General features: G+C 47.7%; 1 protein-coding gene across 1 annotated transcript in view; it reads left to right on the top strand.

The window, feature by feature from the left end:
- The window catches only part of LOC142765532 (uncharacterized), a 220,622-nt gene that overhangs the window by 197,264 nt on the left and 9,120 nt on the right, over positions 1–14,238 (top strand). Inside the window, exons 16-17 of the mRNA XM_075866658.1 lie at positions 5,948–6,156; positions 7,192–7,337. Of these exons, the coding sequence (XP_075722773.1) occupies positions 5,948–6,156; positions 7,192–7,337 (355 nt within the window). The remainder of the gene's footprint in view (positions 1–5,947; positions 6,157–7,191; positions 7,338–14,238) is intronic.

Below are 14,238 nucleotides of genomic sequence, written 5' to 3' on the forward strand. Positions count from 1 at the left end.
GAAGTGAGAACTGGGACACTCGTTAGTTCGCACTCATATATCTGTACCTGTGATTACGTTTCGTGTGTCATTTTTGTTTAAACAGCGCGTTAGGCGTCGAGCTTGTGGGGGAACCCCCGATAAGCATCACGTCACCACTCTCGCCCGTTTTCGCACAAGCGGTGATAACACGCAGCAGCGAGAATGCGGACATGCTTCATAACCGGGCACAGTGAGCGGCCAGGGGAGAGTTGCCGGTGAACTGCCGTGCAGTGTGTGTATACGTGTGCGTAGTGTAGTCCGCAGGGGCCAGGGTTAAGGGCACCGGCGAGGAACTGTTTGAAGAAGTTTGCGTTTATGTGTTTACATTTGTTCTAATGGGTTTTAAAGCTTCGGTGATAAATCGTTTTTTTAGTTGCCCCGAAGTCGACGAGGGGCCTGTTTCATTGGAGTGGACGACGAATCCCACAAGCTGTAAACGTTGTTAGTTCTCGTCCCGTGTGTGTTGCTTTTTTTTGTGTGTTGTTTGTGTGCGAGCAGCGCACTGTACCTTTCGATCTGCTAGCCATATTCTGCGTTAACATTCCAAGCTGTTGCTATCGCATTCATCGCTTCGCCCTCGCTGCTAAACTGACTTTTTTATTGTTTTATTTTTCGGTAATAACGCCGTCGACACTGGAGTTTCTGCGAAATGAGTTTTTTTAACGCTGTCGCGTTAAAATTAACATCCGCATCCTTTACCCGACGAATGGAAAGAACAAATGGCGGGGTCCCAGCAGGAATAGAACGCCGACTTTCTGCGTGGCAATCAAGTATTCTAACACAGAGCCACGCCAGGTCTCGGAACCACTTTTCAAACAGACCCTAATGTTTGTGAAACGTCAATTGCGGTTGCAGGGTTGGCTATCCAATTTTATTACCATTACGTATACTCCTACGATACAGCCGTCACGTCGGGTCAACATGAATTGCAATTAGGTGTCGTGGGCTGAAGTTGATTTATGCAGCTGTGTCCAGGACTGCAGTCCTCGCGAGCACCAGCGCTTCGTATAAGCTTATCGCTTCTGGTGTTGCGATATGTTCTGTGATGTTCTGTGCAGGGAATTTTCTCTTTTTCGGGGAATTTACGCGCCTGTCATTTTGAGCCAAAGGGAATCTTCGTGATGTTGCAGGGAATTTCAGGAATGGTTAAATTCTCCTCTGACGATTGATAATTAGCGGTCACACTGCAGTGTGCCTTCATCTGCTATGATCGGTTCTGGCGCATGCACCACGCAAGCATAGCTTTTGAGATTTATTTCTGATATTTACGCGGAGCGATTTCTAGTTCGCTATTAGCGTTAGACTTGAAGCCCATAATCTACAGTGTGCTGACAGTATATGAATTAGTAAAGTGATGCTTTTGTTGTGCGGCAGTGGAGGGGCTAGTCATGATTTCAAAAGCCGCCAGTACGTGAGACACGTGTAATTATAGCGTGGATGGGGGCAGAAATTAGTGCTGTTCTGCAGGGAATTTTGGCGGGAATTTTGTCAACGGTTGCGGGGAATAATCTCCGAAATAAGGAATTTTCGTGTTTCTAATTGGGTACTCTTCGGCGTAATACGGAACATCACTGCTCATGTTCCTGTTTGCATCGTTTCACAAGTGCAAACATCTGTGACTGTTCAATATATGTATGTGCCTGCTACATTTGTGCTTGTATTTAGCGTATTTTCATAACATGTCATTTAATATAAAAAATACAACATAGTCGTCTTCCATCCGAATGTTTCGCATAACATTGATTCTCAAGGTACGCTGGATCTGCCGAATTTGTTTACTTTTGTAACAGAGGGTAAAGAAAACTGCTCTTTGTGAACTTCGTGAGCCGATTGGAAATCGTTTGCCTGGGGTCAAGGTGGTGTAGTGGAACTGCTCAACTTCCGGCGAACCAAGAACGAAGATTAGACAGATCACTGTGTGTCATTTGCATGCTGGCTGAAGCGCCATGCGTTATGCTAACTAAATGTCGTATTAATCAAAACTAACAGACAATGGTGTCATGAAAAGTATACGTTCACGTTGAAATTACTTCTAATAACATCCCGTATACTTTCCTTTGCCATTTTCATTAATATTGTGTTTGACACACAAAACGTCGTCAAAGCGAGCACTTGAATTTAGACGCCGGACTCCGGTGGTATTTATATTTTCCCATCTTGATGAAACTTTGAGCACATGTTCTCTTTGGCGTCCTGATAATATTTGCCTAAGTGTACAACTGTATATTGAAATCGGTAGAATCTTGTTTGCAAACTCGGCCCACCATTATGCGACGTACGTGGGTGGTCTTTTCCACCCCACTTCGTCCAGCAGACGGCGCACGCTTTCATCTACGAGGCGACGATGACGACGCGAGAACAGTTTGGTTTCGTCAAGTGCATAGCTTGTTAGTCGTCCTTGACATCGGCTCTTTCATAATATTGAGCAATGGGAAGATCGATGTGAAGCTGCTTCATGCGCCGGTGGGTCGAAATTGAAAGGCAATGCTTCCGCGTTCAAATAGTGGCAAAACCCCAAGCTCCTATAGCCACTTGATCCAGATTTCCCTCTAAAGTATAATTATGAAACTCTAAATAGTAGCAACCGTAAAGGATACAAAAAACACCGGGGGTAGGCTGATTCCGGCTACCAATATTTTTGAAATTTGAAGATAAAACTTCCACTCGTATCGTCTCGAAAATAACTTGTGTTGAAAAAAAAAAAGAAAAGAAACAGCAAAAAGTCGCCGGAGTTGAATGAACCGCAGCTTCTCAATATTAGTTCTGGCATCGTACCTTTTGTTTGTTAAACGAGTCTTGTTTTTATTTCGTGTGTACCCTGCGTGTGCGAATAAAGGAAATCGCGAAATAGCTCCATCAGTGGCGTGCCAGCCCGCTTCGCCTTTTCAGTTGTATTCTCGGAGTCGAAGGCCGTGGTGGCCGGACCCGAAAATAGTCGTTCGCGAAGCTTGGCATGCAGCGCGCTTTTGCGACGTCGAAGGGGAAAGAAAGCTGTCGTGTGGCGAATCCAACGTGAGCCAGCCTTACTCTTTCCGGCCACTGGATAGCAATTCCGTGGCGGGCATCAATTTCCGATTTTCTGTGAGCGCGCGAATATCTTGAAATTTCAAACGACTAATTTGAGCGTGCTGCATTAGTTTTTGTTGCCTGATTGAATATACAATGTTTGTAATTTCGAATATTTTTCGGTTACTGTTATAACTCGATATAACGAAGCACAGTTTTGCTCAGTTCCCGATTTAACGAAGAAATTCCACTTCCCCGGCAGCTGCCTATAATGATCAATGCCGTCAGACCGATCTAGCAAAAGTTTTCCTTAAGTGAGCAAAATGTGTGGCGATTTCTTTTCCGTTTGTTTCTTCGAGCGTTTGCGTTAACTCTGTTCCGAAGGAGACTCCCGCCCGTGCAGTTTATTTCGACGAGGCTGCACGCTGCACCTGGCACGAAACACGGACTAGGTGGTACACGCTGCCACAAGAACCGGTTGCTTTAGTTATTTTTTAACGATTTACGCAATAGGCGGTGCTGATCGCAACTTCCTTACTGGTACGTACGGCAGATTGGAGCATTGCAATGTCGTTTCGCTATAGGCTTCCAAAGCAGCGATGAAGAATTGTGGCGCTTTGCAGTGAGTGGGAACTCTTTACGCATTTTGTGATGCCTGGGTGTTATTTTATACTCTTCTGCCACGCTAAATTACTTTGGTATGACGCCTATATATGTGGTCCTTTTGCAAACTCAAGCGCCAGCGCATCTCTGTGATAGAATGAGGCTTTACACCTCATTCGATCCTGGTGATATTTTCTCATTTCGTTTCATGTTTCTCGGTTGCGCCGAGACGGGCGCCTAAAAGAGTTTCGCCCTAAAAGTCCGCGCATTTCGCGGTGTGCCTGCGTGAAACGACATGCATAGTGTGAGGCGCTGTGAAGGGCTGCTACTCAATATAAAACGGAGGCGAATTTGTTTAAAACACTGTTGTGGCAGTTCATGACAATAGTTTGGTGGGCTCGTTTGTATTGCACCTGTAGATACAGTGCAGCTCTCGCATCCCCCTTGTGTATGCGCTTTTCGAAGCAGCAACAGCCTTACGATTACAGTCTGCTCCTCTTGAAAGTATATGCAAGCTCAACATTTTTATAAAAAAAATAGGCAGCTTTTAAAGAATTTCGGAGCTGGGTATAGGCTTCCTTGTTTCTCATGTCTATTTCTGTTGTTCTGTCTTCTTTTTTTTTTGTTTACATCTTCCTATTTTCGTTTTCGTGGCTTTTTTTTTCCTCTCTTTCTCACTGTTTCTCGCTTGCTTCCTCTCTCTATATACATATTCTTTTTCTATTTTCATACGTGGTTTTGCCTGCGTTACGCCAAGCGACAGCACACGACAGCTCGGAGGGCTCCGCGCTTAAAAGCATATCAAGTCATGATTACTGAAAACGCGCATCTATTTCCTGCAGTTTAACGCACCCAGACCTCCTCCTCCTGCTGCTTCGCGTGCAACACGAAGTGACCTTGTTTTGTTTCGCGAGCAGCAGCTGCTAGCAAAGCGTTCTTTTTTGTACGCCTGTGCTTTCGCGTGCCACGTACACATAACGATCTTTTTTTTTTTTTTGGCCGCGATTGCAAACGAATGAATGCTGTCAGTACGGGCACTGGTATGTAATATTTGGCGTGGTAGACAAGAAATACGAGCGCTGTGGGATCTACACCTAACCACCATTATCTATTGTGGGCAATGTGCGAGAAAACGCTTCAGAAAAGCTCAGAAAGGTGTTATAGTTTTGTGCGACATATTACTTGTCTTACTTTCAGGGGCTTATACAGAAATTTTTCGGGGGTTGGTGGTCACTTTTCTTTAATTTCAAGTTGGGGGGGGGGGGGGGCGAAAAGGGAAATTTGGTGGAGTGTCATTTTTTATTCTCTATGCCATGGCAAGAAAAAAAAATGTTTTGGGCCGGGGCCCGGTGTGCTACGCCACTGCGTACTCTACATCTCTAGGTTTTTCTTATTCACGACATTTAGCTCCGAAAATTATTTGAGGCTGACCGAACAGTGTAGGTTTGAGGCAAAAGTGTGGGCCAGAAAAGCTGCGCCGTCTTTGGCTCTCGCTTTTGTGCTGGTCGGCCGTTTCGCAACCTCTCAAGACCATCCATTGCCTCCGAGATAGCGCGCCAATCTTGGATATGGTAATCTCGGAGGCAGCGGATCTGCCGTAGCGCGGCACCTTTCTGAAGCTAGATGGCGCCGTGTGTCCGAAAACGAAAGCGCTCCCGATGGCCGAGCGGAACCGTCGCGAAAACTGTTGCGGAAAAAGGGAGTATGCCAAGCCTTATGCGAAATGCGATGCCTGCCGTTTACGTTTGCATTCGCACGACCAACGGACGCGTGGTGCCCGCTGTGCCTTCGACGGGAACATTTTCCGAGAGGAGTGCGCGACAGGCCGAGAGGGCAGCAACTGCCGCGTCGCAACCTTTCCGGGCCGAGAGCAATGCACTGGCTTCTAAGGCAACGTGCGACGCTCACGTCGTGCGCGCAGTAAAAACAAGGAAGAGCACGAACTCCTCAGGTGCATGACGCGACGCCCCCTCTCCTTCCTGGTGGTCGCGTTGTGACGCGCGCGTCTTGCAGCGCCGCGGTCGGCCTACATTTTCCGCCGACGTCTGTTGGCCGACTGGCTGACGCCGCCGCGTCAAAACGTGGCCGTTTGGTTTCAGCGTCGACCGACGAGGCCGTAGCCGACAAGCACCAGCGTTCTATAGTGGTCAGTGGCACCTAGGTTTCTCGATGATAGATGCGCGCGATGAAATACGTAGCTGCGATCGATAACCAGCAGAGGAGCACGTGGCCGTTCGCTCGCGCCTTAACACCCCTCGCACTTGGCTCCGTGCGAGCCAGTGACGTGAGGAAAAAACGCTTTCGTGATTTGTTTCAGAGCTCATCAGCCAGTGGGAGGCCCTGGTGAGGGAACTGCAGGAAAGCGGCCGCGATGAGAGGGACGCCGCGCCGAGCCAGGCCGACGTGCTTCACAGCATTGACGCTCTTCGCGAGGAGTTGAGTCACGTGACTGCGCTCGTCAGCCGCCCTCACCCAATGGCTGCCGAGGGATTCCAGGCTGTGGAACGGAGGGCGCAGGAGCTCAAGGTAGGCGCTTGTGGCATTCGTAACTCGAATATATTCACCACCGACTTACGTGTGAAGGGAAACGGGGGAAGCGGATAGATTAGTTGGAACGTAATTCGCAATAGTGACAAAGGTCTGTGACAATTCAAAAGAATAGAAAGCATTGTACGCTGCAACAAGACATATTGTTGTGGCGTGCATAAAAAATATTTTGAGAAAATGAGAATGCACATGCAGGTCTCTTTCGAAGTCACCTTTTTTGGACACTGTGTGATGTGCCATCCCATTTTATGATCAGATGTCAATAAGCAATAATTGAGACAAATATTTACGAATGGAATAAATTCAGAATGTAACTCTGGCATTGATTCACATTTGCCTTTAAGAAGTGCTTTGTTGAAGTTGCACAGAAAACACTAGACTTGGATATATTTTCTTAAAGTTGTGTACTTGCATAATAATTGAATGACATCATGAGATTCACGACTTCAAAAGAGCAATAATTGTTCTCATCGTTTGATTTTGCCATATTTTTTGTTCATGCGGAAGTCAAATAACAAAAATCTTTAAGCTCTTCTGCTTGCTTTATTCTTCTTGCTGTAGGCTTATGATAATCAGTAAAGGCTTGAGAATTGGTCAGGCACTTAGAGCTGATTGGCTTTTAACAGTAGTAAATGCCCACTGTACACATTTCAAGAAATGGCGATTCAGATTCTGCAAGATTCGTCGTTTCATCATTGGTGCACATCTCATGAGATTATGTACATAATTTCTACAGAGAAGGCCATTATAAAAATTGCATATTAGTATGCAGCAAAAGTTCAATTACTGTTATTCTCTGTGTCGCCTTGCACCCTCCTCGAACATCCAGTACAATGTTTGTGACAAACATCTGAACCTCACGTTACTTCTTTTGTGCAAGCCAACTGAAATTTGTGCACATTTGATGTAACTTTGTAAGACAAACGTCTGTTGATTGGTCACACAACACTACACACAAGAGCAGGTTCTGCTTCCGGGCTTGGCTGTTGCATAGATACATCTTTTTCTGTGCAGGTGGCACTGGCTTCGCTGCATGACATCCGCGATTCCCTGCTGGATGTGAAGGTCAAAGCGCACCGGCTTGGCGCCAACAGAGAAGAGCTGGCCATCGGGAAACACATCCAGGCTCTCTACCGCCAGTGGGATGACGCCTACGAACAGTTGAGTGTGGCAGCATTTTTTATAACCCCTTCAGGTGCAAATTATGATCCACTGTCAATAAATGTATCAAATTCGCATGCCATAATTCCAAGGTACTGAGTACCGCATGACAAGAAAGAAAATGAATGAGTAAGCTGTTTTTGGTGATTTTTAGTAATTACTGTTTATTAGCATGCAATTAAATATCTAATTATTCTGCAGTGAGCTTCAATCCTTGCATAAAATGAATCAAATATCAGACCCAAAATGCACGCATTGATTTCTTTTTGGCTGTATTCATTTTGAGCAAAGAAAAAAAATACCCTTGACGTTGGTTCCAGAATGCAGCACGTCAGACGATAGTCAAACATGGTAGTGTCTGCAGCATTACACAGCAAAATAAGGTCAAATGACTACTACTTGTAGATTTGATAAGCTTGTAGAAATGTGCACACCAAGATTCAAGCCATTCAAAGGAACACATGGTGTGTGACATGCCTCCGTAGATGATGGGTACAATTGTACACACCACCACTGTAGGTGATAATGGTTATGCTCTAGGTGCATGCAAATAACTAATCGAATAGCATTCTGTTCATTTTTGTCACATGTACTATTTGGAGAACCAATGGACATTGGTTCCCCAAAACGATAGTTAACAAGGTGCTTTAGTGTTCCTCTTTTGCGTGGCCGGTTGACCAGTTTTCTACATTCACCTTCTGACCTATTGGCTGTATTACTTACCATGACAAGTTCCTTCGCTAAGCTTTAGCTGGTCTATATGCTTTTACATACATATGCCTCAGCTTTACATATTTAGTTTTATTCATGAAGCGTCATTCTTTCTGTACAACAATAACTAGTTCCAATATTGATGAGGACAAATGGGCAATGATGCCAAAGACAGTATGGAGATGTTATAAATAGTAGTGATTGTTATGGAAATGTCAAGGAAGGAAAGGAAGAAAAAGATCACTTGTTGTTGGCAGGGACCAAATCTGTGACCTTCAAATAACGCGTCCGATTCTCTTCCACCTCGGCTACTGCAGTGGTCATCCCCCGTGTATTTCATGGGGATACATGTGTGCATTTGTGTCATGGATACCAGTGGCCCTGACTGACACACCCGCGTTTAAATGCACTTGTATACGACATAAAGGGGAGGAGGCACAAGTTATCTTTTGGCCCACTTTTTTTTCTTGACATTTATATAACAGTTACTGTTAACAACATCCCCTGTACTTTCCTTGGCATTGTTGTCTGTTGGGTCTCATTAATATTGTGTCTAACAAAAAAAATGATCCCTTAAGTTTCCACTTCTTTTCTTCATTCATAACTAGTTCCAGCATTTACTTGTGTGCAGAACCGTAACTAGAGGGGGGTCGTGGTGGTTCTGGCACCCACCAAAACATTTTAATGCTTTAACTTTTCGGGTGGTACTAAAATATCTACTCGCCTTGAAATCGACCAGCCGTGGACAAACTTAGCTGTTCGTCACAAAATTACACCCCGAGAAATATTCCTGGGCATGGTCTTGCCTGTGTGCCCTTGATATGAGAATTTTCGGTAAAGCCAACTGAAAGTGTCAAGGGGAGGGGGGCGAGGGTTCGCTTCACTCCGCTGGAACCGAGTACATTGAGCGGTCTACCGTGCCTTGTATTGACAGGGGTTCGCAGACGTCCTGTATGCCTTGCGTGCGTGCAGTAACATCGCAGCAACTCCTTTCGCCAGCGTTTTGTTGAGTTGCGCGAGGTCGGACGCCATAGAGTCAGCCGCGGCAAGCGTTCCTTCCTGTAGCATTCCCGTATGTTGCAAGGACCTGCTTTAATCTGAGGACCTGGCATTGCAGCTTGCTGCGGTGACTCGAGCGGCCGATATCATAGTGGCGAGAGGCATGGCCGGGTAGACGTGGTGTGGGACCACGCGTTGGCCCAAAGACCCCCCCCCCCACACACACACACACACACACACACCATCCCGGGGGGGGGGGGGGGGGGGGGTCGAACACTCTTGCTAACTAAGTTTTTGTAGCGTTTGCTACACTGGCCTCGCTGAGCCAATTTCGCGTGGCACTAGTCTGCGCATGCCCAATGATACTCTGCCGCCGGTGTGCGCGCAATTCGATGCGCTGCGCAGACGATCAGTGGTGTCACGCACCGGAGCCGGCACCTCCCTCGCCCTCGGCCGTGCGCCGCAGGTGCGCGCTTTCCAGAGGAGTGCCGTCATAGCCGTGGTAGACATATGGACGCCGACGCGCGCGCCTTCCCTGTGCAGTCGCCATTTGACACTGCGCTGGAGCCGCTTGATAGCGCCTCTGACTGGCGTTTGCCACTGTGGTATAGCCAAGGAGAAGGAGAGTGCAAATGCTGCTCAACGGTGCAGTAGAGCGGGGAAGCTTAACTCATCGGATCCCGAAGTAGTTACCCAGCAAATTAAATATACATGTGCCACATAATACGTATGCCGTGTGTGTGTCATTGGAACAGCTGTAAGCATGATATCTGGAAAGCTAAGAATAATCAGCTGAACCTTTGCTAACGCTACGTATATCCTGGCATAGCTGAGCTAAGCCACTGCCTTTTTTTTCTGTCTTTCTGTCGCCCTTGCCGTTTGTAATTAAGTTGCGTTTGTTTACCGCCCCTTTTAGTGCCCTCAAAACTCTGGGGTATTCCCGAAATTCTGTGTCAAGAAAGCCCTAATTTCTCGGCGTTGCATTGCGTTGAGGAAAGTGGCTGCAGCGTACGGAACGGGTTAATTGGGTTAGTGCCCCACTGGGTGCATGCCTTGCTGTAGCTTTAGGCTAAGGGCTTGGCTGCGCTGCGGGCGCAACACGGTGTGCCTGTAATTTGTGGTCCCGGGCGCCGTGTTCTTCCTCGACCGTGCAGTGATTTGAGTCGAGCAGGAAAAGTCAACTGCTGTGTTATTCTTTTCGGCTCGAAACAGAGGTTCCCCTGTTTTGTTTCGTTTCGTATGTTGCACCATTTGCCGTTGTATAACGGCTATTTTTAGCGCTATAAAAAGCAGTGCCGAAAGGAGTGGTAGCTTATACCTTCAAAATGGGCATGGGTGCATCACGTCACGTGAAGGACAGATAGATGGTCACTTAGATTGACGGGGTGGATACGAAGATATTGCCGCGAAAGGTTGTTTGTCGGCGGTTATTTCGGTGGCTCGTACCTCGGTTATTTGTTATTTGTCGAATAATAATAATAGTAATCGCGTGTTTACAAGCCGGACACAATGCTAGCGCTGTTGCGCACGCATGTTATACACAAAGCAAACTAATTTAGACATTTTAACTCCGAAGTGCGTTGCACTTCGAAAACGTGCTTGAAGATAACAAGAATGAACAAGCGCTAGGTGCTCTGAAAACGTTTCTGTCGGTAACTTTTCTCGTCAACGAGCCGCATCAAATAAAGATCTGATGCAAACTTTAAAAATACTCCATATCCGACGGCGCCGTAGGCGCGGAAGAGATGGAAGAGAGGCCATATCTTAAGATCGTGCGCTAGTCGACGTATATGTCTTCTAATTTATAAATGCGATGGGGGCCCGGCGTGATCGAGCGAGTCCGTGACTTACCGCGCTGGAGGCACTTCACCTCTGCTGCAGTGCTCGTGCATACAATCTTCGGCAGATGGCAAGCAGAAGGTTGGAATATCTGGGGCCTTGGAAAACACATTGAACGCAAATATTTTAGAGTATAACCGCGAACATCTCGAGGACGTCAGAATTCACTTCTCGTTGCGTGGTACAAACTACGGAGCTCGGATATGAACGGCACCAGCCGTCATCCCGATTCAAAGGAGATGCTCCCATAACATCCATCCATCCTTAGATCCGTTCAAGGGGGTCCTTGAAAAAAAAATGCGTCGTTTCCTCATCGGGAAAACTGGGGCAGGCGAAGCTTCGCACGTGTGTATCTCACATGTAGTAGTAGTGTAAAAACTTTGTTGTACTAGAGGGAATTAGGGTGAAGGTGTGTGGGTCCTCTAGTACAGGGCCCCACTGGCATTTGCGGCTCGCTGGGCCTCATCGAGCAGAGCAACTTGCCTCTCTCGATCCTTGCTCGCAAGCCAGACCTCCCTCTGCCTCTCAAATTGGTTTCTCCATAAACTGATAATTCATTTATTTTTCTTCCTTTCTTTCGCGCTATGCTCCTTTTTAACATCCTCTATGCTCCCCAAAAGTTACTACATGCCGTTTATTCTTTCTTCTTTTTTTGGAGGGGAGGGGGGTGGGGGTGTTCGGGATACCTTGCACTCTTGGCCTAGAGGGCGAAAGGCGAAGTAAGCTACTGAGCGGTGATAACTTCGCTCCACTATGCGCAGAACAAGCACCCTCTGGACCAGCTAAGGGCCTCTATGTATCCTCCTCCTCGCGCCTACGTCACAACATTACGATGGAGTTGCCCTGCTGGTGCGTTCGGGAGACGGGAGAATTGATTCGCAACGCGCATTCAGTGCACTAACGAGCGCGCAGCATTAATCGTTTCGGAGAACGCGTCCTCCGCTCCCGTCGTATTGTGATGACGTCACCGAGAAGGGGAGAGGCCGCAACTAGTGTAGAGTAAAAGCCCTTTAGTCTAGAGGGTGTTGGACGAACTCGGTCTTGAAGGGCACGTAATCATGCAGGTGACTAGAGCCTCGTCGAGCGCAAGGGCAGAAGCACGAAGCATGCAGATTTACAGCTCCTCGTTCAATGCCTTGAGCAGTTTGCTTTTCTCGCACCGAATGTGAGCGTGTAGTATAGCACTGTTCCTCCTTCCGCCGTGGCAGAAAGCGAGCTTTTCCTTGGAATTCTCTTCCCGTTATTACGAAAGCTGCCCTGTGCGCTAGCTATTTCAGTGACTCGTATCTTCCGCATTCCGCTTCAATCTAACCTCTGCTTTTTTCGATTTCTTTCCCGGACGAGGAATTGGTTATATACTACTGTTCATGCATATGAGTATTGATAACGTGAGCTCTAATAAAATTTGCCATGACTCTGAGCCTTTTAAAAAAATATATATCAGGACGAAGCACACAGTTTGTGTGGCGAAGAATTGCCCGTAACATTCTCGTTGGGCGTGTGACTAGAACGCTGCTTTTTCTACGTTGCACGCTAACGTTAAATTGTACCTAGAGTAAGATAGCGGAGGTGGGGCTCACTTCCGGAACACAATTTTGACTTTTTTTTCTGTTTAACCTCTTTAGTTCGGTCTCTTTCACTCCGCCGATTCAGCGGCCGCCCTTGGCCTGCATCTCTTGCGCCTGGTCGGCTCGCTCCGGCCGCGGATTAATTGTGTAGCCTCCAAGACCGTCGTCGCTCTTCTAGGGTGCTGCGAGTATCGCCGTAGCCTCGCCTCCTATTCCCTGCATATTGGCCACTATACCTGGGGGCGTTGTGTTGGTGGGCCACTGAGCACGCGAACCGTTCTTCTCGGATGCCTCTAGTTGCAAGTTTACTATATTTCTTTCTAATATAGTAAGAGAAGGAAGAGCTGAAGGCCATATTGCTTGACAGGGTCGTTTACTAACTACTATGCGCATTCGGCATGCATATGTGCAGCCGCGACCACGTCTGTGCGAGCGGCCGGCCTTGCTCAGCGGCCGTTGCTGGTTGTGACGTCGCGTGCCTGTACGGGAGCATGCGCGGCCTTACAGTCATTGCAGGCATGCTCTGCACGGGTGACAACGGTGGTTTCGTGCTGTTAAAACCTCAAGTAAGCTAAACTAACTATAACTAGCCCAGTCAGCCACTTTGTTCAGGGGTCACACGCTAAGCAAATACTTCGCGAAAACAATCATTTTACGCAAACGCTTCGTGAAACAAACAGGAACTAGCGCTGCTGTCTCTTCTTGAGCGCTAATGCCAGTGTGGTCCATTTGTCATTTGGGCGTTTTTAATCTGCTCCGTTTCTGTGTGAATGCCTTCCTTGGTCATCTTAGTTCTCCCTCGAAAAGGACTGCGAACATGGACTGATCTGGGAGGGGAGGTGGGTAGAGGGGTCCTGTGTATATGGTAGTTACTATCATCACAAGCATCCCATCACAGCATAAATAGTCTCGATTTGTCCTCATCAGTAATAGAGGGAAGAGGGGGCGTCCCCCTCTGGTTCTGCCACTGCACGCGGGGACTGTCGCCGAGTGGGCCGACGAGCGGTGGAGCGAATCCTCGTTTCTCCTCCTCCCATCTGGGTCGCGCACTCGCTCGCGGCGGAGTCGGCGGTGCGCATTCTTTCCGCGATGTTTCGCCGCTGTCGCCGTCCTGCCTTGCTCCACGGCGGCCGTCGGTCGCTTGGTTTCTTGCTTGACTTCGCTTCGCGTAGGTGAGTGCGTACCGACCACATCTGCGTTTGTTTTGGTTGCCTCCGGGAGCTGTCTCTTGTACCACCTGTGGTGCCGCTCTGCGATAGCAGTCGCGCAGTTTTGAAATGCTGCATTGTTTGTGTTCACGGATGGATTTCCACCCGACCTTTTCTTCTGGCATGTATTTATTGTGCAGTGTTTCTCGGGGGCTTCCTCAACCACCGCTGGGCTCGGTGAAAAGGCATATATGCCACGTAAAGCGAACACTCCCGTGAACGGCTCGGCCCGATTGTGTTGTCTTGCGGGGTACTTTACCAGGCGCCGGCCCGTACTCAGCCGCTTCGTCGCTGCCGGAATTCTTCGTTTAGCTGATCGTCGCAGTTGGCCGATGGCTGATAAATTGTGAGCGTCGTTTCGAATCGTATGTTTTTTTTTTTTTCGCGGTGTATGTTAGTTAAGTAAAGGGGCAGAAACAAAAAAAAAACTTTTTATTCGGGTTTCGGTGTGAATGACGCACTTCCGGGAAAGGACAATTGTCATCTGCTCAGTAGACGCACCAAACTAGGCGCGCACTGAGTTTAGGAAAGTGCACCTACCAATTGTGCTTTCGACTGGTGGGCTAACCGTCGTC

This window comes from Rhipicephalus microplus, chromosome 6 (assembly GCF_043290135.1).
Source record: "Rhipicephalus microplus isolate Deutch F79 chromosome 6, USDA_Rmic, whole genome shotgun sequence".
NCBI classification, from domain to species: Eukaryota; Metazoa; Arthropoda; class Arachnida; order Ixodida; family Ixodidae; genus Rhipicephalus; species Rhipicephalus microplus.